Raw genomic sequence first — 25,122 nt, forward strand, 5'->3', positions numbered from 1 at the left:
TTTCCCTTCAATTTAAGCCCTATCCTCCCACAAGGGTTAGGGTCAGGGGGGATAATAGGTTGGGTGTAAATGGCTACCAAATTGGGAGAAAGGGGGATAAAATCTGATACAAATTTATGAATAAGGAAATATAGGAACATAGTGCTGTGGGAACACAGGGCTGTGGGAACATAGGGCTGTGGGAACACAAGGCTGTGGGAACATAGTGCTGTGGGAACACAGGGCTGTGGGAACATAGGGCTGTGGGAACACAGGGCTGTGGGAACACACTCCCGGTTGTTTTATGTCTCTTCCTCGTAATTTTGTGTCTCTGTGGGGTTTTTTTGCATCTCTTGAGGTAATTTTGTGTCTTTTGATTATTTTTGTCTCGTTGTCATCATTTTGTGTGTCATGTTGGTTGTTGTATGTCACTTCATTGTAATTTTGTGTCTCTTTGTAGTCATTTTGTGTGTCATGTTAGTTGCTGTATGTCACTTCATTGTAATTTTGTGTCTCTTGTTTTTTTTGCATCTTTTTGAGGTAATTATGTGTCTTTTTGGTGATTTTGTGTCTCAAGTTGGTTGTTGTATGCCTCTTCATCATAATTTTGTGCCTCTGTGTGTTTTTTTATGTGTCTCTGAGGTAATTTTGTGTCTTTTTTTGGTTATTTTGTGTCTCCTTGTACTCATTTTGTGTCTTACTGTGGTTGTTTCACCCTTTTTTTGTTATTTTATGTCTTTTTGCAGTTCCTCTGCATCTCCTTGTGTCCTTTCTGTGTCTCTTTGTTGTCATTTTGGGTCTCTCCTTGGTCGGTACATGTTAATTTGAGTGACATTTTGATGATGAAGGCCAGGGGTGCTGGGCCTGTGTCTGTCAGGCCTGATCAGTAATCCATCCATGTTCAGGAAAAACACACTGCAAAAGTGTCTTTGCATAAGAGTAAATCATAAAAAGTGTGTTCTCTGAGTTTAAAACCTTCTTGGTGAATACAAGGTTTTGGCTGACTGACTTCCTGTAACAGAGGAATTTCCAATAAGAGTCTGATTCTTGCAAAAAATATAATCCTGAATAAAAAATGCACAACCATATTCTTTTATTCATTTTTGAACAACTCACATAGAGGACTGGTATCTTTTACTGGGTCAAAGTTAACTTTGTTATAGCAGAATACAGGAGAAGGACCTGACAAGGATTTAAGGAAAAGACTGCTGGGTGACTCATCATGGGTGAGAGGTGTGTGGGTGGGGAAACTAGGAAATACAATTTCTATCTGTGATGTGTGGCATTCTCTCTCTGTCTACCTTCGACTTTTTCATATAGCAGCATTTTTTTCTCCACAATCATTGCACCCCTGTGTTTTTTTCCATCTCATGCCTCCATTTCATGCCTGGCGAATGTGGTTTCAGACAGAGTTAAGACATGCTCAGCACAGGATCATCCTCCTGCCTTAACCACATTTTTTCCCTGACTTCTACATGTATTCTAATATGTATGCCAGTGTTCCCCGATTCTTGCTCCTTCCTCTTGTGTTCTCTCCCTCCGCCTCCCTCTCTCCCCCCTCTCCAAGTCAAATGCAGCTTCCAGTCTCAAGGCCCCTGTGTCTCAACTCCATTAACTCTCAGAGAACCCTGTTTGCGTCTGAGTACCAGAGTGCATGTGTGTGTGTGTGTGTGTGTGTGTGTGTGTGTGTGTGTGTGTTCTGCATGCAGGCTTTGAGCACTCTGCTCAAGTCTGTAATGTGTTGTGTTGTCTGCATATGTCAATGTGGTGTGTGTGTGTGTGTTCGTGTGTGTTCGTTTTGTGCTCTCCTTTTCTCTCTCTTCCCTTGTAGCTGTGCTCCATTAAATATGAGTGATGTTTTGGAAAGGGACATTACTACTGGAGCCGAGAGAGAAGCCAGCTCACTCTCATCACCCTCGCCTCTATACATCACCTCTTACTGACACCAATCTCTATTCATCCTTCCCTCCCTGCTTCCCCCTCTGTCCCTGATTCTTTCTTCCATCTCTCTGTCTTTATTTCCTTTCCTATGTTTCTGCATTTCACTTTTTCCCTCTTTCCTCTCCGTCTTTATACTCTTCTCCTCTTGTGGCCATCTGCTGCATTGTCTGTCTTTTTCAATCCGGCTCTGCTCACTGCTTCGCTGACTGTAATGCATCGATAGTGAGGAAACTGTTACGAAGTTCAAGGTACGGTCACGTGCAGATCAGTTTCAGCACAGCGCATCTCTTCATGGATCTGCCTGCAGGTCAATGCACATGTACCATAGCTTGCCACAGGTGTCAATACATTGGACTTATGTGTGTAAGAGAATGTGCAAGCGGTCTCTGAATGCGTCTTCACAATCAACCCAGAATTGCCAGGAGAAAATGTTGGCATCATACATTTCTGCAAACAATGGATATGTAACATTTGTACACTTGCACTTTGCACTGTGATTAACATGTGGTTATGTTTAGACACAAAAACTAGGGGTGTGAATATGATATAGTGATCTTTGGAAAACAATATGATATTTGCTGGTATCACAAAGTGATTTTGATTCAATTAAATTCAGGGGCCTGCGATCACAACCCAGTCTTACTATGAGCTTGTTCAGTAACTTCCAGCGTCAGACACCAAGGAAAAAGCCGTCCTTTTACATCGCCATGATATGCAGCCATTCGCCTTATTGTTTAACGGAGCCCAGCGTTGTCAGGGGGAAACGCAGCGGGACAACAATGAAAGTTAAGGCAGCAGCAGTCCAAGTAGGTCAGGTGGGATTGGTGGTGGATGGGTCCAACAACCACCAACTTTCACATGGAGGCTGGTGTTCGCTTCGTAAAATTGTAAAGCCAAACCCTGTTCTTTTTTCCTAAACCGAACTGTGCGTGTGTTGTTGAAGGAAAAAAATATCAATTCACAGTGTTCACGGCCACGACGTAGTGCTTTTATTCTGAAGGAGACTGAATGCAAACTGTACATTTCCTGTGGAAATGGAAGTGTATTTTGAAAGAAAACAATGCATGTAACAGGCAGAACTTGACACAGCGTCAAAGAGCATCAACAACCAACACACCCAGGGTACCTTGCACGTCGTATCTTGACATGGAAAGTCCATAACCAAACATCGATATGTGATGAGGTCCGAGTGAGAATGTGTTGGCGATCAATATGTGACGATTCGAGCTATAATGATTAGTTGATTAGATTAGATTAAATTAGAAATCTTTAATATTCCCCAATGGGGAAACTCATTTGCCTCCAGAGGCAACACGTACAGACAACAAACAATGTACAGAGTGCACTCACAGTACACAACAAATACAAATGTACAATAAAATCGATTGACAGAAAATGAACTGGCACCTTTTCTGATAATTGAATAATCATTATAGGAATTTTTTTAAGCAAAAAAGCCAAAGATTTTTGTTTCATGCTCCTAAGAGGTGAGAATTTAATGCTTTTCTTTGCCATACATGATAATAAATAAATCACTTAAAATGTTTGGTTTCCCTTTTTTCTGACATTTTATGCATTATAGATGAATACAGCAGATTTTTGATGATAAAACATAATTGTTAGTTGCAGCCCGAGTAATGATATCAGTAAATATATTCATTGTCCTATTGTCTGCCTGGCACGAGGCTGCTAGCACTGTTCCAATGTTAAGAATGGAGATCTGCTTGGACCGAAATGGTGACACAGAAGTGCCATGGGAATGTCACAATTAAAGGTGTACCTTAAAAATGACAATATGTATCCATGTTTTACTTTGCATCAATAATAATGGACTGGTGACACCTCTAACAAAAATCACTTGATGGTTAGGAAGAGATTGTGTTTTGGCTTAAACCATTAGTGGCACAATGGTCGCAGCCTGGCAGGCTTCTTGTTATGCCATCCACCATCCCCTCCGCCTCTTAAGAGAAGCTCAGCTTATACATGTGCATCAGAAACACATTACTTCAGAAACGTGATATGATAAGTATCAAATTACAAATGTAATATATTCGTGATTCGCAGGAAAGTACAACGCCACCATTTTTCTTCTGGTGACTGGGCTGTCGGCATCTTCAAGGCACACTTGAGCATTCCTCCCAGAATGCACTTGGAGACCCTGGCTTTCATGCCAGTAGGGAGTCTACACTAATTAATCTCCATCAGCGGGGTGACTATGTGTATGTGTGAGTGTGTGTGCGCATGAGATCATGACAGCGACCAAAGAAAGTAAGAGCCAAGATGGCCACCTGCTGAGGGGTGTGACTGCTGTGGCCTTGTTCAGGGCAGCGCTGGTTAAAATATGCACAAACACACACATGTGACACACATACACACAACAGTGCAAATGTGGTTATGCACAAAAAGTTCCATTAGCTCTGTCGCAGAGTAAAATACAGTGATGCAGCTGAATTTTCTTGTGCTTGGAAAGTCATGAACTGAGGAGTAGTAATGACAGAAAATTAGAGGATGCTTTGTCTGCATGACATCAAAAAAGTCAGCTCTGGGAGAAGGAGACTTTGATGTGCTCCTTTACTGGCAATCACATTTCTGACTGTATATTGGTTCGATGTAATCACTATCAAGCTCTCTGCTCCGTCCCGTCCCTCTCTATAACCTCTTGAATGTAATGGAAAATAGATACTGTGTAACCCAGTGTCCCCTCATCTGTTTTACATCACCTGCAATAGCTTTGAATGATGAGCTTATCAGTGAAAGCAGGGTTATTGAATCTTCACACCCACTCCAGCACAGGCACACAAAAAACGAATCTTACACACACAAATATGTGGCGCACTGTCTCTCTCTCTCTTTCTGTCACACACGCCAAACACACGGGCTCAAATCACACACATGCCAGCTGCGCGCCACAGATAAAAAGACGGCAGATAATGACGGAGACTAGCAGAAGGAGGACGAGAATTGCTCAGATTTGGCTAGATAAGACAGGTTTCACGGCGTATTTTGGAGTTGTCATTCATATGCATGGGCCTGATAACAAGGTGAAAGGCTGACCAGTCACTTTGCTCTGTTTTTGTTTTGAATGAAACATAAATGAAGAAAACTGCACCGCGGGTTCACTCATGTCAGCTCACAACCTCACTTTGAATACTCATTAGAAAGAAAAAAGCCACCGAACAGCGACAGGAACGTCTTCCCAACTGAAAAATAACCCATTAAAACAACCGAAAGGTCGGTGATGATTTTACGTAATAAATAATGAAATGTGGACCTACAGTAATTATTTCATTTCAGAATTTTAGAATAACATTTGACCCAGATGTTTTCGTGGCATTTTGACACGTCTAACTTGTGCCTTTCTGTAAGGAAAAACAACTTTTGAGGTCACATAAAACATTTTGTCTTCACTAATCTATCCAAGGTTTCTTTTTTTGTTTAACAGTCATCTAATAGAGTAGCATTCATTTCGTTTGAAATCATTGCTGAGTCTTTAAATTCAAATAATACAGACGTGTTAAAGGTGAGTGTGCAGTCTCTGACCATCTGCAAACAAGATAAAGGATGACGTTTGTGAAAGAAGCTCTACTTATGCCCAATATAAGTGCCATAATAAACACAACTACATGCTAATTCGTTCTAGGTGCTTCATCCCTTTGAGTTATTTTCTGCTGTGTCGGCATGGGGGTCATTCTGAGAAAAAGTAAATAAATAAAGGGAAATCATTCTTGATAAACAGCTGTGGTCATTGCATCAGCCTGCCTTTCTAATGCAGTCAGGGACGGCCTTCTGGAGGCCAACTCTGCACAGGATAAATAATGAGAGACTTTGACTGCTGTTGCTCACAACACCTGTGGTCACTGAGGGACATTTTTATAAAGTACATGTACACTGTCCTTTTTATTTCTTAGAGGTCTCTCTGAAGGGTTGAGGTTTTACAATGACGGGCGCTCTGCTGCTGGTGTTGCTGTTCTGTCTGTCTGGGACATCAGCTCAAGGAGTCAGCGAAGGAGCCGAGAGTTTACAGACGAGTGGTCAGATCTGGAATGAGCTAAGAGCTCTTAGAGACATGGTGGTGGAGCAAAGGGTGGAACTGAGGAATACCAAGGCTGAACTGCAAACCCAGAGAGACAAAGTGGCTGCTCTAGAGAAAGAGAACGCAGGTAGCATATCGACAACATCTGTCATGTTTTGGCTGGAACTGCAATGATTATTAATCTGTCATTTTTTTTCCTTGAACATAAATAACAAAACCAGAATATGGTGAAATTGTTTAAATGGTGTCGATCACAACTTAAAACCGGCAGATATTTACATTTGAGAAGCCAGACCAAGTGAATATTTTAAGCATTATTACTTGTCTTCAAGTAAGCTTTACTTTAATTACTCTTCAAGCTTTATTTGTAATGTAAAGCCTGTTGCAGCTTATTGCTCACACCTTTTCTAGACAGAAAATGTGCAATAGCAGACACCAGGAGATAAAACAGTCAACAAAAAGGCTTTTATGGACTGGATATAAGTTGAATATTGTGTCATTTATGCAGTAATAGACAAACCAAACCAGAAATGTATTTTTATAAAGATGTCGTGGAATGCTACTTTAGACAGCCTTGCTTAAAAGAACTTCATCCTCAGCCTCTATGGTATTTCAGTGATGAGCTCCAGCCTGACAGCCACTGAAAACAAGGTGACAGCGATTACAGTGGAGCTGGAAGCCACTAAGACTGAACAGCAGCTCCAGAAGAGAAAAGTGGAGGAGGCTGAGAGACTGATTTCTGGCATGTTATTACCAAAATCACAGACTTGGTAATTATAGAAAATCTTGAAAGAGCAGTTGAGAAATGATTGGCTTTCATGCGTCCAGTACAAGCAGCAGAACTGGCAGCCCTGATCTCCAGAGTGACAGCCAGTGAGAAGGAGGTGCAGGAGCAGAAGAAGGAGGTGACAGCTCTCAGCAAAGACCTGGATATTTCTAAGGCCGAAGTACAGCTCGCCCGGAGCAAACTGGATGAGATTGAAAGGACGATTGCAGGTATTTTGATAAGAGACAGCCCACTTTAAAACAATACACTTTGAAACATACAGTAGAACTGACTTGTATGGCTTCCCCTTGAAACTAACAATCTCTTTGCTTCTGTTTTCACAGATATTTTTAACTGGTCTCTTAGGCTATGCAAAGTCTCTAAATCTGCTGTTGTCATCTCTGTACCCAAGAGGTTTAATGTTGTCAGTCCAAGTGATTACAGCCCTGTCACTCTGACTGTACTCAGCTGTTATGAAGGTGTTTGAGCTACTGGTCTGTAACCATTTTACAGTGTTAAGATAGACATGTTACAGGTGTTCAGGGGATGCTGTGTTTCTGTGCCTGCACAGTATCCTGCCAACACATTCTCACTCCAACGTTCTCAAATATCATCGTTTGATCAAGTACTTTCCAAGTCGAGATACAAATTTTGGGATGCTGTGTCAAGTTCTGCCCGTTTCATGCATCGTCTGCTTTCAAAATACACTTGTGTTTTCACAGGAAATGTACCGTTTGCTTTATAGTCTTCTTCAAATTAATCACACTCTGTCGGTACAACACTGACATAGTGCCTTCAACAACAAATGCATGTGGTTGGGTTCAGGAAAAAAGTACAGGGTTTGGCTTCACAATCTTGTGGGAAGAGAACACCAGCCTCGTGGGTAAAAGTTGTTGGTTGTTGGACCCATCTCCGCCTGCCCTTCTCGGACTTCTGCTGCCTTAACTTCCGTTGTTGTCCTGCTGCATTTCCCCCTGACGCTTTAAATGGTTAACAGAGACTGGCCGCATATCATGCCAACTTGAAAGGACTATTTTGACCAAGCACCAGATTGTGACGACTTTAGAGTGAGACCGGGTTGATCATGCAGCACCTGGAGAACCCTGCCACCTGTGCAAGGGTTTTGTTGTTGATTTTAGTTTAACACCATCATTCCCCTTAAACTACTTGATAAACTTCAGGTGCTGGGAATTGATCAGCCTATATGCAGCTGACTTTCAGATTACATGTGGGATAGGAAGCATGTGGTTTAGACAGGTAACATGTTCCCGGGGTCTACGACTCACAACACAGGGGCTCTTTAGGGTTATGCTCTTTCATGTCTGCTTTACTCCTTAAATACCAATGACTGTGTAGATTTTTAAGCAACAGTGGCAGGCATGATAAGGGATGGGGATGAACCAGACTTTAGGGCTGAAGTGGGAACCCTGGTGGATTGCTGTAGGGCAAACAACCTGGATTTAAACATCCCTGAGACAGATAAAATGATAACTGACTCTTGGAGGGGGGAGGACCAATGACCAGATAGTGGAGAGGGTTGTCAGTAAAAAACAAACAAACAAAAAAAACAGATTACGTTTTCCCCCTCTACCATCCTAGTTCTGTCATGAAAAGTAAAGCTGACTCCCATCCTGCGGGAATCCCAAAGGAATCCCATGACCCACAGGATTCCCAAACAAAATGTCAGCCTCGCACAAGCTCTAGATCATTTTAACATTACCTCTGTCTCTTCATATATGCTACGCACATCAGACGTGAGACACAGTAAGCGAACTCTGACTCCTCTAACCCTGTTAGTTCACTCGTCAAATCCCTCCCCTCAGGAAGGAGATTCCAGAGTTTTAGGTGTAGGATATCTCGCCTCAGGAACAGCACATATCCTGAGGCTGTTCGATACTTGAACTCTGACACACAGGCACTTGTAGCAGTAGAGCAAGGTAGTAGCCAACAAGCATTTTAAAATAGGCAGGTTGCAACCAAAAACAACAAGCATTTTAAAATGAATGAAGCTGTACAAAGCACTTTAGGACATTATCATATCATGTATGTTCGAATGTATTTGATAACCCTTTTTTCTGCTCTTATTTTACACACTTTATTTCTGTTTTTATGTCTGAGCTGCACTGAGGCAAACTTCTATCAACTGTATTGAATTAAAATGTCCACATAGCATTTCTTTTTTTAGCAGAAAGGTGGTGGCAGGGCATTGAGAAGCGCATCATAAAGAAAAAGGTCTGTTTTATTGATGTCCTGTGTGTGGGTATGTTTCTATGACAACAATATCTTGACACTAATGTTAGCTAGGTAGCTAACGTAACACTACATTGACAGAAGGTTGGCTATACAGCTCACAACGAACCTACAACGTGTACAGTCATAAAAGCACAAGGCTTACCTGCAAAAGTCAGTGCTGGGCCGATCTGCACCACGCTTCTCTGTCTTTGGTCTGATAGTTTCTGACTGACATATCATACAGTTGCCAAAGGAATGGCAGTGACGTCACTAGTGCCTTTCTGAAAAGTTCAGAAATTTTAATGTCAGGACGCTGTGAAAAAAGACCATGGATGCAGCCTTTTCTCTAGGCAGCCACAGATGGATACATTCAGTCTGCTTATTGGGACCAAATCAAAAAAGAAGCCAGCACTCAGAAAAAAACCTCTTTGTGGACACAAGCCCTTTAAAAACAACTAATCAAAATTTGGCATCAAATTCTTGTCCCTTAGTAAAGTGTTTCTATCCTGTGTTCACAGGCACTCCAAAGCTGGCTTTCTCCGCTGCTTTGACCCTTTCAGGGAAGGTTGGACCTTTCAATACGGAAACTCCACTCGTCTACAGCAGAGTCTTCACAAATATTGGTGGGGCTTACAATCCAACTACAGGTATGTTGAACCACAAGTATCTCAAAATTGTCTAAGAGACGGACAAAGCTGACCGCTCCGATTCTTTACTGTTGCAGGTATCTTCACAGCACCTGTCAAAGGAGTCTACTATTTCAGATTCACTGCTTTCAACAACAAAAACGGAGAATGGGCGGCAGTCAATCTATACCATAACAGTCAGAGAATTTTGCATAATTCTGAGTTAGCGACTGGTCACACTTTCATTTCAAACGCATTAATTCTACAGCTGGAACAGGGAAGTGTGGTCTCTATGCGTCTGCAGGTCAACTGTGGGCTTTATGATGATTCGAGCTCCTTGAACACCTTCAGTGGTTTCCTTCTGTTCCCTTTGTAATGTGCAGATATATTTTAATCTCCAAGAGGGCCTTGAGGATTTATGCCATTCCAAGTTGTCTATTACACAACATTTCATTCATACTTGGTGAATATTGTCCTTGGTTAACTCGATCTGAGCGAGTCATTTATATACAAAGAAGAACGAGTTCTCCTGTGTGCTGCAGTGACTTAATAAATAAAATGCATGATCACCATCAAGTTATGCTGTTCTTAACTGGCTCCTGTCATGTTTTGTTGCTCTGTTTATTAGAATCATGTGTAAAGGTTGTATGGAAACAAAGGCTATACAGCTCTGAAGATTAACAATGAGCATTACACTGTGCAAAATACCTTAAAATTATTAAAACTCTAATGGAGAAGCCTACTTGGAGAGCAGGGTCTTAGGAGTATTTCTAAGCAACCCTCTGCTGATAGAGCTAATCCAAGTAACCTAATTACTTTAGGTGGTTTAAATAAAATATGTCTTAATTGCATTATTGAAAAAAAACCCCAAAACATTAACATCAAGCATTAGTGTGCATGGAAATGTGGGCTGTTTCTCACAATGTCCTCAAAAATTAGGCCACTGCAACTGGCAGCATATTTATGTGCCACATTTCTGAGTGATACACACTAAATTTTCACAAACACTGACATATTAAACAAGTCTGTACACTACACAGGGCAATTAACTTGAACTGCTATCACTGGTGTGTTGAAGAGAGAATGGAATGAGAAGTGTTTGTGAGGTTAATAATGCAAACAGCTATGAAATTAACACTACATAATCACAATGATCAAAATCACTAATTGTCTTGGGGGGAATTTAGAGCTCTGGAGGTTCCATCAGAACATGAAGCTACAGAGTCCCTCATAATTGGCTCACCTACTCTATGTAAAACTGACATGCATGAGAAAGTCATAAGTAGTATTTGCATGCTTTAGTAAGTAATGGGGCTACCTTTGTCTACTTCAGGCATAGAATGGAAATCATTCACTTTTTTGGCTAACTGCATGGTGAAAAACATCTTCTGTAGCTTTTAAGTATATTGAAAGTGTTACAGAATAAAAAAGTGTGCTCCTTAAAATGTCTGTTTCCAGCACACATGCAAAAACACACAATCAATACACGTGCATGACACAGGGTGTACATTGCACCTGCTACCATGGTAACAGCAAATATGACTTCAACACATGACACACTTCACACAGTGAAGTCCAAAGTATGCCAACGGAGCGAAGTCCCAGACGTAGCAACACAGTGAAATCCAAACAGTTTGGTAAATTATTACAGTAAGTGATGGAAACCAGCCACCTCTAATGGGAACACTGCCTGACCTTGTTGATAAACTGGTTAATAATTAGTTGATGGAAAACATTTTTGACTGATACACCAACAGTAGCTGCTGGGGCTTCACCAAAGTGTCAACTAAAGTCCTGAAAGGCTTAAAAAGTTTGAGCCCAGCAGACATGTGGACAGACTGATGCCACCATCCCTGACATCTGGGCTGAGCTGAAGGAGCAGAGAAACATGGTAATGGAACAGAGTGTGCGGCTGACAGTCATCAAGACTCAGTGTCAATACCGAGAGACAAAGCAGCTGAGATGTGGAGTGAGAACACACATCTAATGTTAGAACAGGCATTACACAGTTTATTAATCACTTTAAAAGGCATCTATGTAATTGTGAACAGTATTTAACATGTTCAATTGAATGACTCAGTTCATGCAGTGACAGGTTTAAGTAGCTATATATAAAATAAAAATCAAATATAAATCAAATGATTTATTTTTTCCCATTCATCTACAGCTATCTGTTACCTGTAGTTTCTAATTTGAGGTCATTGACATCGAGCACATTGCTTAAGATTCATCTCTAATACAGGGTGTTAGGAAGGATCAGTGGTATTACGAAGTTAGAAAACCTAGATCCAGAAAGACCAACGACCCAGATTCAAGACTGTCTTTCTCACAACCAACTAAGACCAAGTGATATCCCGCTGGTTTCAAAGAGGTATGTGTGTGTGTATTTGTGTTTATCTGTCTATGTGCAAGTGTGCAGGTATTGCATTTCTATTGATTTCAGCTATATTCGCCTTGAGGGATCAATGATGCAGAGAGTAGCATCAGACTGGTGCAATGTTGAGAGGGAGAGAGAGCTAAATAGCATACATACTTGAATATAAAAAGTAAGATTTTTTTTTTTTTTAATGAAGGACAATCACTGTCACCAATTCAGTGTCCGACTAAAAGTCTCCCCTTCTGTTCCTGAGATATGACGTTGAAATTTTGTCATAATTAGCGGATGAATTCTTGAGTTATTGCCAAAAACATGTTTCTGAGGTCACAGTGACCTTGGCCTTTGATCACCAAAATCTTATCAGTTCATAATTGAGTCCAAGTGGGCGTTTGTGCCAAATTTGAGGATATTCCCTGAATGTGTTCTTGAGATTTGTTCAGGAGAATGAGATGGACCAGGCGACACAGCGACCTTGACCTTTAACCTCAGACCACAGTTCATACTTGAATCCAAGAGGAAGTTTATGCCAAATTTAAGGATATTCTTTGAAGGTGTTTTTGAGATGCGTTCATAAGAATGAGACAGGCCAGGTCGCATTGGCCTTGACCTTTGACCAAAATCTAAGCAGTTCATCCTTGAATTCAAGGGGACGTTTCTGCCAAATTTGAGGATATGACCTGGTGTTCTTGGGATTCGTTCATGAGAATGAGATGGACCAGGTTACAGTGACCTTGACATTTGACCTCTAAAATCTAATCAGTTCATACTTTAATCCAAGTAGACGTTTATGCCAAATTTGAGGATATTCCCTGAAGGTGTTTTTGAGATTCGTTCAGGAGAATGGGATGGGACAGGTCAAAGTGACCTTTGCCTTTCATCACCAAAATCTAATCAGTTCATCCTTGAATCAAAGGGGATGTTTGTCCCAAATCTGAAGATATCACCTGGTGTTCTTGGGATTCGTTCAGGAGAATGAGATGGACCAGGTCACAGTGACCTTGACATTTGATCTCCAAAATCTAATCAGTTCATACTTGAATCAAAGTGGTTGTTTGTGCCAAATTTAAGGATATTCCCTGAAGGTGTTCTTGAGATATTGTGTAAATGAGAATTAGACAGGCCAGATCACGGTGACCTTGACCTTTGACCTCCAAAATCTAAACAGTTTATACCTGAATCCAAGGGGACATTTGTGTCAAATTTGCACTACACAAAAGTTTGCAGAATGACAAGACCAGAATAATAGCAGTAGTATATTTTAAATGATAGATATATTAAAGATGTCAATTATCACAGTATTTTAGTGGAGTAATGTTCTTTTTGCAAATAGCCAAATAAATCATTATTACAGGAGCTAGTTAAAAATCTGTATTATTTATCTGTATGAACTGTGAAATATGTAAAATATGTTTTATGGGACCTCAACTAAAGCACCGAGATAGTCACTCCTTCACAGAAAACACATAATGGGCTCAGGCAATGATAAGTCCCCCTGATAAGATGGAAATAGCAGTGAGAATTATTAGAGTAGATAGGAGGCGGCCAGGTGAATACTAATCAAATTCTCAGAGGTAGAAACTGATTACATGTATATAAGAAAGTAATATGCAACAATTATTATATTATCACATTACACATGGGGAAGAAACATTATTTATGGCTGCTCCTGAGTGTTTTTGTTTTTATCTAATCTCCCTGGCAGCATGTAGGGAATATTACAAAGTGCAACAAATCCTTCTAAGACTGTCCAGTGTGGATTTTATTTCTGCAACATTACCACTCTGCTCCTCTTCCTATGCTCCTCCCATCCTTACTGCTCCTCTTTTCTGCTCTCCCTTTCCCATCATTTTTCTCCTCCCCTCTCCTCTTCCTTCCAACTGTTTCTATTACATATTGATCCTCTATGTACAGTATAAATGAATTTTGTCTGCTATAAATTTATGGGGCCCTCTGGCATTCATGAATTTATCCTCCCCCCGTCTCCCCCACTCCTAAATATTCGCCTCTCCGAGGTAGTTTGAGGAGCTTTGCACGTCTTCACGGGTGGCAATATGCCAACCACACAAAGCCTGAGAATACAACATATTAAGCCTTTGCCTATACACACACAAACACAGACAAACACAATGCACAAAGGCACAGCGACACACACACACTCAGGGGGAATAAAACAATATAACATTATAATCAGGGGTGGCTGTAGTATGTATTCCCCCTCAAATCTGTGCCTCAGGCCGTTCTATTATTGTAATGCCTTATATGCTTCCTATTCAGACTGTGTGAGTAACCTTGTGTGTGTGTGTGTGTGTGTGTGTGTGTGTGTGTGTGTGACTGATAGTAATTCTGCATCTCAAAGGATCTGATGTTTTTACTTCTAGCTAAGTTGATGGGTGTGAACGCACGCATGAAAGAACCCACAAACACTCACACGGTTTTAACATACCAAAATATTTCTGCTTTAGACGAGGCTGAATCAAACAGTTTCTGCTGCCTGTGGTTTCATCTTATTTCGCAACGAGCCTCGCCTCTCACTGAGAGTGATTTTGTGGGATGACACATTTCCCTGGTGGTATCAAATAGGCCAATTTACAGAAATAATGAAGGAAAGAAATTAATGTAAAATGTGCAAAAGAGATGGAGAGCAAGGGATCAAAGCAGTTGAAAGAGTTATTCTGGCATAGCATATACCTCTTTTATAAAGCTGTGAGTGAGAGGAAAGTCACAATACAATATACCATAATAACATACAAGTGGTGCGGAGAGTTTTCTTGAAGCTATACGAACATATTTAATTCATCAAGATTAATTATCGCTACTTACATATTTTGTCGTCTTTGACAATCAACCAGGAGTACAATAACATATTCCCTCACTCTGGAGCATGAGAACCTCTTAGGAAATTAGATTCCTCCGTCTCCGTTAGAGACAGTGGAGTATTGTTTCCATGGAAACAATGCTGGTGCCCAATAATCCGATAATTAATCAAGAGGGTGATCAGAGGATAGCATCTTCAAAAAACATCCTCAAAGACAAATACCAACACTCATCGCCTATCTGTGTCAGGTACAAATGGAGCCTTTTTCCACTGGCTTTGGTTCATTGGCTCATTTCATGATACGTAATGTGGAAAGTAGGGGTTTGATTTATATTTGGGCACATGAAAACATGCTTCGGTCCAGCTGTACGGCCATCAAGGCAACATTTTCCATCCCCACTCTAACAAAGCTGTTGTGTAATTCTACCAAATGAGTGATGAGAGCAAAAGAGAAGAGAGTTGGAGAGCTAATGAGTAAGTAAAAGCAAAGTGATGGGGAAATTAGATCAGAGCCTCTGCAGGAATCACAACTAAGTATTCTCTTATCGAAGCACATGCAATGCACACACACATACTGTAAGGAGACAATCCTGTGTTCTCTCAAAGGCCTCATTGTCTCTAGTTTCATCCTCGATCTGCTTGAGAGGAGGGATAAAACGACAGAAGTTTTCTCAAAGGAGAGACGAGCATGTTTCCGCAGGTCACAAACAGCCTTAGGGCAAGTACTTGCTCTCTCTCTCTCTCTCTCTCTCTCTCTCTCTCACAGACACACACATATCTGTAGACCCACACACATTTTGAATATGTGTATACATAGGGGGTTAATTTGCGTGTGCTCCTAGTAGCAGTTGTGATCTACTGTACCTGTCGCTCTGTCTCCAATCAGGAAGAAAAATTAACTTTAATGACCTGGGACCCGCCGTGGACAGAATGAGGTTATGAAGAGATATTCAGGTGATTGTTATGCCATCAGAGATATGAAGCTTTCACGCACCACCTCCCTTCCTCCCTTTTTATACTGCACCTGCTGATTCACTTGGGCTTTACAGAAAACCCTTCAGAAATTACAGGCTGGTCGTTTGAGGGTAATGCTCATAACACAGTCATGCACAGGTTGATGAAGTATCCCATTGGTCCAGACCTAGATATCCCCCTCTTACAATATATGCACATGAAACACCACCACAAACAAAAGTAGACTCCAGAGCAAACACCTCTGTGAGCCTGGATGTATTCTACAGAATATTGTGTTAGCACACCATTGTCTGGCTTTACTGACACACTCTTCCGGAGCAGAAACAGAATGACATGGGCATCCTATTGGCATCTTATTACTCACCACCTGTGGGAAATGCCCAACATTCATTTGCATTTTTGCCTTGGTTTGATCCACCAACTCCTGAGATAAACAAATATCTGGGTCTCATCGGCTTGTTAGATGTTTGTCTCTAAATTAGACTCTCAGTTATTCCATCTCTCCACTTGTTCGTACAAAACAGCAAATTGGAAATGAAATGAAAGCTGCAAACTGGGGTGCTTGTTCTTAGTGGAAACCATGGTGCCTGGAACTCCTTCACTTTAATTCATCTGATTCAGTGTTAACATGAGAAAAATTTAATACAACAGTTACCAAGGGTTAAAAAGAAAAGGATATAAAAGATTAATATGGTTCCATCATTAATTTATCCACCTTAAAATGGTTTAAATTTAGACAAGGTGGCTTGGTTTTATTTTAAAGTAGGTGGGGAAACGCTCACACATTTGGCTCACCTGTTCCCACATCACATTCACACTGTGGTAAATATCAAGTGGTGCGTGTGATGCTGCTGCTGCAAAACGCTTCACCTAATCATATTTCTCTAAAGACTCTCCCCATTACGGATAAGAGATCAGACAAAAATCAAAGACTGATACATTATTGACACAAAGTGTGCCTCCTGGTGAGTGGTTAATGCCCCAGCGTGCTAAAAAAAAAGTCTTCATGCACAAGCACGAGAAAGGGGACGCTGTAGGCTGCAGATCAGTGGAGTAAGTCTGTATGGTGTTACCTTCAAGCAGATGCCTGATTATATGTATGAATAAGCTTTCGCTAAATAGCTTCATAAGCAATCTATCCCCACTGGGAAAAGAAAACTGGATTGTGTAGTCTCCCTAAGAAGCTCTCTCTTCTCGCTCACTCCCCTTCTTAGCGTGTGCACATCTGCACGTCTCTCCCCAGTATATTTGCCATTAAGAGGGACTAAGCATTTCATTACAAGTCTGCTGAGCTCCCACTGTGTCATTGAAGCCAGAAGCCAGTGTGGCTTTCTTTCTGGGAGATACTAATAACTGAATCAAAGGAGGGAGTGTGTGTTTGTGTGTGCACGTCTGTGTTTGTGTGTCTGTATATTCTGGTAATACTGATGTAATCGCAGGCTCAAGCCCAATTAGCCTAGAGGGTAACTCTGTAATAATCCCTACCCCTGGGCATAATGGCCTATTAAAGCAGCAGTGGACAGAATAAATGAGTGTGTCTAAGGAAAGAGGGAGAGAGAGGGAGCGGCAGGAAATACGAGCAAAAGAAGAAGGGGAGGGTAAGAGCGGTGGTAGGACAACAGACAGACTTGTTGAAAATGAATTTAATTTCAGTATTATTTTTACCTTGATGTTAAGTATGTTAAAAATTTCAGCTTTTGCACCGCTGTTTAATTTCGAATGTTAAAACAGCCGGACCTTGCCACAGAGCAGAGCTCATACTATTATTACACATCTTTAAACATGCTTTCATTTAACAGGTGTAAACAGTTTTAGTCAGACTTGTAAACTGGTTTATTTTGTTGACTGTCATTCATGCCGGAGGAAGCAGAAAAATGGGATCTCATAGCCACAGCTTCAAAGAAACCTTTGTGTGTTTAACATGTTGGAATACCTCTTCTACCATTGGACTACTTGTTCGTGTTTTTGGGCATAAGCATCACATTCTCACTCTGACTTCATCATGTATGGACATTTTGGTCATGGACTTTCCACGTCCACATACAACGTGCAAGGTACCCTGAGTGCGTTGGTTGTTGATGTTCTGGGACACCGTGTCAAGTTCCTTTCCTTTAAGATACACTTGTTGGTACAACACTGCGACTGGACTTTTTTTTTCCGTCAACAGCAAACACACATAGCTAGATTTAGGCAACAAACACAAGTGTTTGTTGAACACATCCACCACCCCTCCCGCCGACGGCTGGTTGCCTTTAAGCTGTAATGGCAACCGGCTTCATATCATGCTGATGTTAAAAGACGCCTTTCTTCGTTGGTTTTTGACGCTACAAGTCACTGCCCAAGCGCCGCATTTTGACGACTTCGGAGTGAGACCTTGCTTGCACAAGAGTAAATAAATCCAGGCCATGTCAAGACAGAGTCTGTGGAAAGATGTGATCGAACCCAGACCAAGAGAAATATCTCAGTTAAGATTAGAACTGTATTGTTTTGATTGGACAATGTAGCTGTGTGCGAATGCTTTCAAAGTAAAGACGGCATTGTGGGATTATTTTAAAATATAAGCAAAACACAAATAGATGCTTAATCCTTGTTACTCCTGTAGATGTTAAAAGGATAAAAACATGTTTGACTGACTTTGGAAAAGTGTCAAACTGATAATACTAAGGTAGAGTAATAATTAAAATTGAGGGTAAAATTAAATCCTGGAAAAAAATTAGGGTTTCAGCCAACAGTAAATGCACCCTTTGCAAGCTTCAAGACAAGTTTCCAAATGTGAACATGGTCTTTAACTGTATCAAAAGACCAAAATACCAGCCTGATGCACATATGTAAGAAGTCAGTTTAACTGTTGTTCAATGCTCTTTACCTAACCCTATACTGTGTTCATTAAATCTTGGTGAAGCAGAAAGCCTTCATATTACCATAGCAGATATTGTGTCAATGACATACTCTGAATGCAGCAGAGAATACAACAGTGACAGGCACTGTGACTTTCTAAGAACTGTTGAATTATTTTATTTTCCTGCAACTTATTACTAACTTTTGTTACAACTATGGTCATTGACTATATAATGATGAAAACTCTGTCTGTGTTTGGGTGTGTGTGTCTGTTCCACGTTTTTCTCCTCACTGACTTGGTCAATCCATGTGAAATTTGGCACAGTGGTAGAGGGTCATGGGAGGATGCGAATGAAGCAATATTACATCAATTGGCCCAAAGGGGGGCGCTATAGCAACCAACTGAAATGGCAAACTTTGAATGGGCATATCTCATGCCCTGTATGTCGTAGAGACATGAAACTTTGCACAGAGATGCCTCTCCTCATGAGGAACAAATTTGCCTCAAGAACCCATAACTTCCAGTTATACAGATTTTCCGCCATTTTGAATTTTTTGAAAAACACTTAAAATCGATCTCTTCCTAAGAAGTTTGACCGATCTGCATGAAACTCAGTGAACATAATCTAGGGACCAATATCTAAAGTTCCCTCTTGGCAAAAGTTGGAAAACTTACTAAAACTGAGCTTCTATAAGGCAATGAATATTGCGGAGGGCGTGGCTTATCACATAAAGGTGTATAACATCTCAAGGGTTTCACCGATCACCACGCAACTTTGTAGGCATATGACCACACATAATCTGAGGGGACCCCTCCATTATTGACCCCATCAAACAAAATGGGGGCGCTAGAGAGCTAATTTCTTATCTAGGCCTAACTGCCACATCCATTTTTACTAAACTTGGTAGATATGTAGAACAGGACGCCTCAAGGTGACTGGAGAAATTTAACTCTAATTGGCAACTGGGTGGCGCTATGACAACAGAAAAATGCTCAAAAATGGCTAAAATGCGACCGATCACTGTGGCTCCCCCAGTGGCCAAATGTTTGGGGTTTTTTCTAATTTTTGGTATGACTAAGTCATGGTATGGTATGCTGTACATAATCACGGAAACTGTCAGTGTGTCATTCTGTCAGTCAGTCATTCTGTCTTTTCTACTCACTGACGTGGTCAATCTATGTGAAACTGCACATAGGCATTAAGGATTGGCATAGGCAGAAGGTGACAAAGCTACCAATGGGTATGGACTAGTATTTTGTATTCTTGTTTGTGGTGCAATAACCTATCGATATGGATATATATATCAATTTAATTATCGATGCAAAGAGAAAACATTGACCCATATCATCATCATCAGGATATGCCTGTATTTTAAAATTCCATGTGACGTTCAAACAGTGCCAGGCAGATTACAGCAAGCAGCCAAGAAAAAGACGCACATCATATGTTAACAATGCCATAAAACACTCTGGAAACATGACGTACCTGCCCAGCCCGGGCATCTCACTCTGCTAACTTATTGCAGCAACATAGCAACATCAGCTGCAAAAACATGTATGCAGGCTGCAATTCAACTGTGCTGTTGTGTAGTCAGGGGATATGGACCTTAAACAAACTGTGAGCAAGAGGATGTATAAATAATACATGTAATTTCGTAAGCTATGAGTAGAGGAATAGAGATGCTGAACTAATATATGCAATGTGAGAGTGCTTGAGCTAATAATGGATGACTAGCAAAAAACACTTGTTTTGTCCATGAACCCTGACAGTTAGCGTTAAGCTGAATTTTATACTTTTGTTAAATGATGCATGTTTTATAGCTGTTGGGAGAAGTTTGCCTTCAGGACTTTAAGCCAGATAGACCTGAAGTTTTAGGAAGAAAGATGATGGTTTTGGTAAAAATTGACTTCCTGTCAGAAAGCCCTGAAGGCTAACTTATCTTTGTAATGTGTCATTTTAGAGTAAGCTTTACTGCACCTAACCAACTATTTACATCATTTATGTGCTATATTTATCTTTTATGGCTAAAAGCAAAAAAGAAAGTGGTGGCAGCTGTGACAGATTGCAGTAAATAGACTTATTGACTTATTGTCTCATATCAATCGCAGATGCCTGAATTGAATCAAAATCCTATCGTAGCAGACTTTGCAATATCCGCAAATGTTGCATCGCTGTCTAAATAACTGATAAAATATTGCGTTGTGATGACACTAGTGATTTACACCCATGATTCTTGTGTGCCTTTCTGTGAGGTGAGCGTGTGCGAGGGTCTCTGTGTATGCAAACAGGTTTGCACCAAGGCTATTCAAGAGAAGGCTGAGACACGGGCTCAAACATGGGGGGATTGCACATGCGCAGTGTAACTTGAGCTGCGATGCTGGAGGGTGACAGCAGGGGCGCTAGACAAAAAGCGCAGGATCCGCTCAGGCGATCAAGGAGTGCGCTTGGTGCGGTCTGCTTGGACTTTTGGACAGCAACTGCCTGAAGTTGTCGGAATTGCAACTCTGTCATTCTCACCCACAACGCAGGCCACCAGTAACAGTCCAATAATAAGCTGTGAAAATGACATGCATGCACATCCCCTTTATTCCGCGGTCTCATGCCATCTACTGAGCCTTTGAGGAAGTGCAGACCAGATTTTACTGCGCATGTGCAATCCCCCCATGTTTGACCCCGTGTCTCAGCCTTCTCTTGAATAGCCTTGGTTTGCACCAGGAAGAGCAGATAATCAGTAGGCGTCTCCAGCAGGTGACAGGCCCTAAGTAATGACAGCTCCCTATTAAGAGCCAAGATGGCGTCGGCTCAACGGCAGTGGAGGCACATCCTTCTCCTCTCCCAACCGGCCACCAGAGCACGTGTACACAGACTGTTTGAAACCTGGTTGGTGTTCTGCTGGAGGTAGTAGGGGTGGGCTGCCTATTTCATTAACTTTGTTTTCTCCTGTTTAATTAAGTTAGGGAATTTCTCAATTATATTTTGTTTTTTTATTTGGTTGTTCCATAAGTTAGATTTATTTTGTTTGTTTTGTTGGCCCTGGCCGACCCCAAAGTCTGATTAAAATACCTCTATGTTCATATATAATGCAAGTTAATTAAATTGTTTGCACAGTGAGTTGTCTTTGTAGCTGCTTGGGACTTAGGGCTTGGTTCATATTCTGTCTTGGTCACTCCATGACACTTTTATTATTAGTTATATTGATTGATTAGAATTTATTAGAGTCATAGTGGAATACATCGTCTTGCTTTTTCCTTGGCCAGATCTTATGCTTGAAGGTAAATGTGGTAAATTTGTGTTGTGTGTGTGCATCTGTGGACAAACTCACCTGATGATAGGTCGACCCGGTTGTTTGTGCTCGCCCTCGTCACGTTGACATGGACTACGACCTTGCTGTCCTCAAGTGAGATCTCCATCGTGCCGTCATCAAGATTACTGAAGAAAAGGAGCCCGTCGGGGTTCCATGTACGAAACTGGAAGCTCACAGATATCGTGTCATGATTGGCTCGACCAGGCAGCTGCAGGAAGCTGGTCGCATTAAAAAAGACCGGGAAGGTGTGGGTCTCCACACAGGAGAAGGACAGGTTACGCTGTCAAGGCACAGAGTTAGAGAAAGAGAGACACCAACAAAAATAAGTATAAGAAACTTTTTAATCGGCCTTCACAGAGAAAAGTTAAAAACAAAGCTAACCCTTTAAACGTGAGCTTGTATGTGTAGTTGTTTGAATGTTTTAAATGCCCTTACACTTTAGGAAATCGTGTATTCATTCGCGAGTCTTTTGAATCCAGCTTCTGCATGTTTACCTTCAGATGTACCTGACTGAAGCTTGATTCAAAGACTGATGCTGCTTGTACACCGCACAAAAATGTCTCTTTATGGCTCACCCTGCCTTTGAAACCAGGGTGGAACAGGAACCTGGGTGATGTTTGTGCGCCGAATGAAAACAAACACAACGGTGGAATTTAGGCACTAATTACCATTGAGCTTCTCCAACCTTGTGCTCTGAATCAAATCATTAGCAATTGCATAGTATTGAGCTGCCTTACCAACTTTAAATAATTCCTGATTGCCTCTGCCTGTGTATGTGTGTGTTTCTGAAATTTGAGCGCAGATCTGTGTTGATTAGAAATGAATGGCTGTGTGAGTCAGGGAGAATTAGAGGCGCGGCTTTAACGCACTTGATTAGTGTCTCCATTTGTTCAATCAGTTCACCAAAGATCGAAGAAGATACAGTGGCTGTCCACTGCTGAGGAGGAACAGGGGAAGAGGAGAGACACGAGCTCTGAGACTTTACAGTCTATCAAAGGCTGTTCAGTAACTAATTTTAAGGATGGCAAAACACTTAATGTGCTGAAGTTACATTCAGCAGTCATCCAGAGTGCAGTGCGTTTGATGAGGAGAAGAAAGGCATTTAATATGTTCCTTATTCTGTTGAGATTAAAAAACAAACTGAAATTCTGTCTTTGTAGGTCACAGTGAATGGCAGCCATGATATCAAGAGCGAGCGCAGAGACAGGAGGCAAACACATGGAGGGGCCACTGATGGGTCAGTTGTATCTGATTAATTATGAATCTGTTCAACTATTTTGGTATGGTGAATAATTTGCCCCCTCACTCAGGTCAGATACAGAGTAAGTGTGACAATAATGAGCATGTTCAGTATTCAGCTGCTTTCATAAGTATGTTATTTTAAGCTCCTTAGATTTATGCATTTCAAGCTGAGTCGTATTGTGTGTCTATCAACCCGCTCTCACCCCCAGGGTCAAATGCGGCAGCCTGGTCAGTGGCCCTTGGTGTCTCATACCAACACACAATGCTCCCTTTTAGTGTCTGTATGAGTTGCACCAGCCTTTCAGCTAATTCCAATGTAAACCTATCTGGAGCTTTGATGAAAAGAGCAAGAAAATCTGCGAAGGGTCAGAGAGGTGTGGTGAATGGGTCAAACAAATAGCCCTTTTACCCAGGTAGGGTGATACATGTAATGAACAACTTTAATGCTTTTCAAGGCCTTTCCAAGATAATGAAAGACTTCAGCCAAATTTAAGTCAGATTGTTTAAACAAAGGTGAAGTATATATGTGGTCCCGTGCAGAGGTGGGTTTTATGTTGGATGGTTAGAAGAGAGAGTTGTGGCCCAGACACTTCAAACCAACATCAAAGAACTAGGGACGCTAAAGCTGACTGTTGTTCAACATATTGAATTGGTCAAAAAAAAAAAAAAAAAAAGGCAGCCAAAAAAAAAAAACTGTGGGACACACCTCCAAAACTAGTGCAGCAGACACTCATCAATGGCCCGAAATTGACCTACGGCCAACCGTCAGCTTGGTATGTCAGGGCCCTAAGTTAAAACTACATTTTGCCAATAGGTAAGTGCAAGTCTAAAGTAAAAAGACAGTAGCTATGAGAATGAGTGGTAGGTTTAAAGATTTGCAGCATCAGAAATGCTGACTTTCACGTACACGAGCATGACTCATTTTGACGAAGAGAAAGTAAAAGATTGATAAAGGAAATAAGAAAAATTGTGGCGATTAAGAATTCACAAATTCAAATTTAGGACTATTTAAAGACTTTCAAGGCTTAAAGGGATAGTGCACCCAAAAATGAAAATTCAGCCATTATCTACTCACCCATATGCCGATGGAGGCCCTGGTGAAGTTTTAGAGTCCTCACATCCCTTGCGGAGGTTGGCGGGGGGGGGGGGGGGGGGGGCTAGCACACCTAATGGCAGATGGCGCCCCAGACTAACATCCAAGAACACAAAATTGAATCCACAAAGTATCTCCATACTGCTCATCCATAGTGATCCAAGTGTTCTGAAGCTGTGACATAAAAAGTTGTTTCGAAAAATGTCATATGAACTCTGTTTTTAGCCTCACTGTAGCCTGTAGCTCTGACTGCTTCTCTGTGCTCCACGTTCACGTGTGCACGCTTGCGCAAGACCAGCGAAAGCATGAGCTTTGCTCACCCGTGTTTACATCACGTGACACGTGCACCACAGGGAGAGACAACAGTAACCACAGAGCTAAAAGATAATTTGCACTACGGTCTTTTAGCAAAGGACAGCCCAACATGTCTGAAGACTTTGAAATTGAGGAGGAACAGCATTTCTTTGTTGAGCCGTATTTCTTTGAGCCCGAGTATATGGAGGGAACTCAGGCTACTGGACGAAGTAGCCGCCGCAGCTCATGAGCCTAACCCTCAGCCAGCCGCAGAATACTGGAGTCAAGCACTGGAAACCTGGTGGTGTAGTTGTTTCAAATGCAAAGCAATGCCAACGGATGAGGAAAGTCTTTGCTGCTCAGACTGGGAATTGGCGATGCCTGCATACATACCTGCAATCTGGACATCAGTACTGACGAGACTGCTGCTCTTCAGAGACCCTGCATCACCAATCACCCTGAGCACGCACACGTGAGCGCGGAGCACAGAGAAGCAGTCAGAGCTACAGGCTACAGTGAGGCTAAAAACAGAGTTCACATGACATTTTTCGAAACAACTTTTTATGTCGGGGCTTCAGGACACTTGGATCACTATGGATGAGCAG

General features: G+C 41.4%; 2 protein-coding genes across 4 annotated transcripts in view; one reads left to right on the forward strand and one right to left on the reverse strand.

Annotated features, from left to right (window-relative positions):
• The window catches only part of cntnap2a (contactin associated protein 2a), a 465,407-nt gene that overhangs the window by 191,385 nt on the left and 248,900 nt on the right, over positions 1-25,122 (reverse strand). For both annotated transcript variants that reach the window (XM_033639118.2, XM_033639119.2), the window contains exon 9: positions 21,907-22,168. In XM_033639118.2, the coding sequence (XP_033495009.1) occupies positions 21,907-22,168 (262 nt within the window). The remainder of the gene's footprint in view (positions 1-21,906; positions 22,169-25,122) is intronic.
• Positions 5,733-10,153, forward strand: LOC117264841 (cerebellin-1-like). 2 transcript variants are annotated; one of them, XM_033639134.2, is made up of 5 exons: positions 5,737-6,080; positions 6,570-6,695; positions 6,782-6,949; positions 9,470-9,598; positions 9,676-10,153. In XM_033639134.2, exons 1-5 carry the CDS (start codon positions 5,858-5,860, stop codon positions 9,951-9,953), a joined length of 924 nt encoding a protein of 307 aa, XP_033495025.2. In that variant the 5' UTR covers positions 5,737-5,857; the 3' UTR covers positions 9,954-10,153. The 2 variants fall into 2 exon arrangements, with proteins under 2 accessions (XP_033495026.2, XP_033495025.2); XM_033639135.2 differs by lacking the exon at positions 6,570-6,695 and having other exon boundaries at positions 5,733-6,080.

The sequence above is a fragment of the Epinephelus lanceolatus genome, chromosome 20 (genome assembly GCF_041903045.1).
Source record: "Epinephelus lanceolatus isolate andai-2023 chromosome 20, ASM4190304v1, whole genome shotgun sequence".
Lineage (NCBI taxonomy): Eukaryota > Metazoa > Chordata > Actinopteri > Perciformes > Serranidae > Epinephelus > Epinephelus lanceolatus.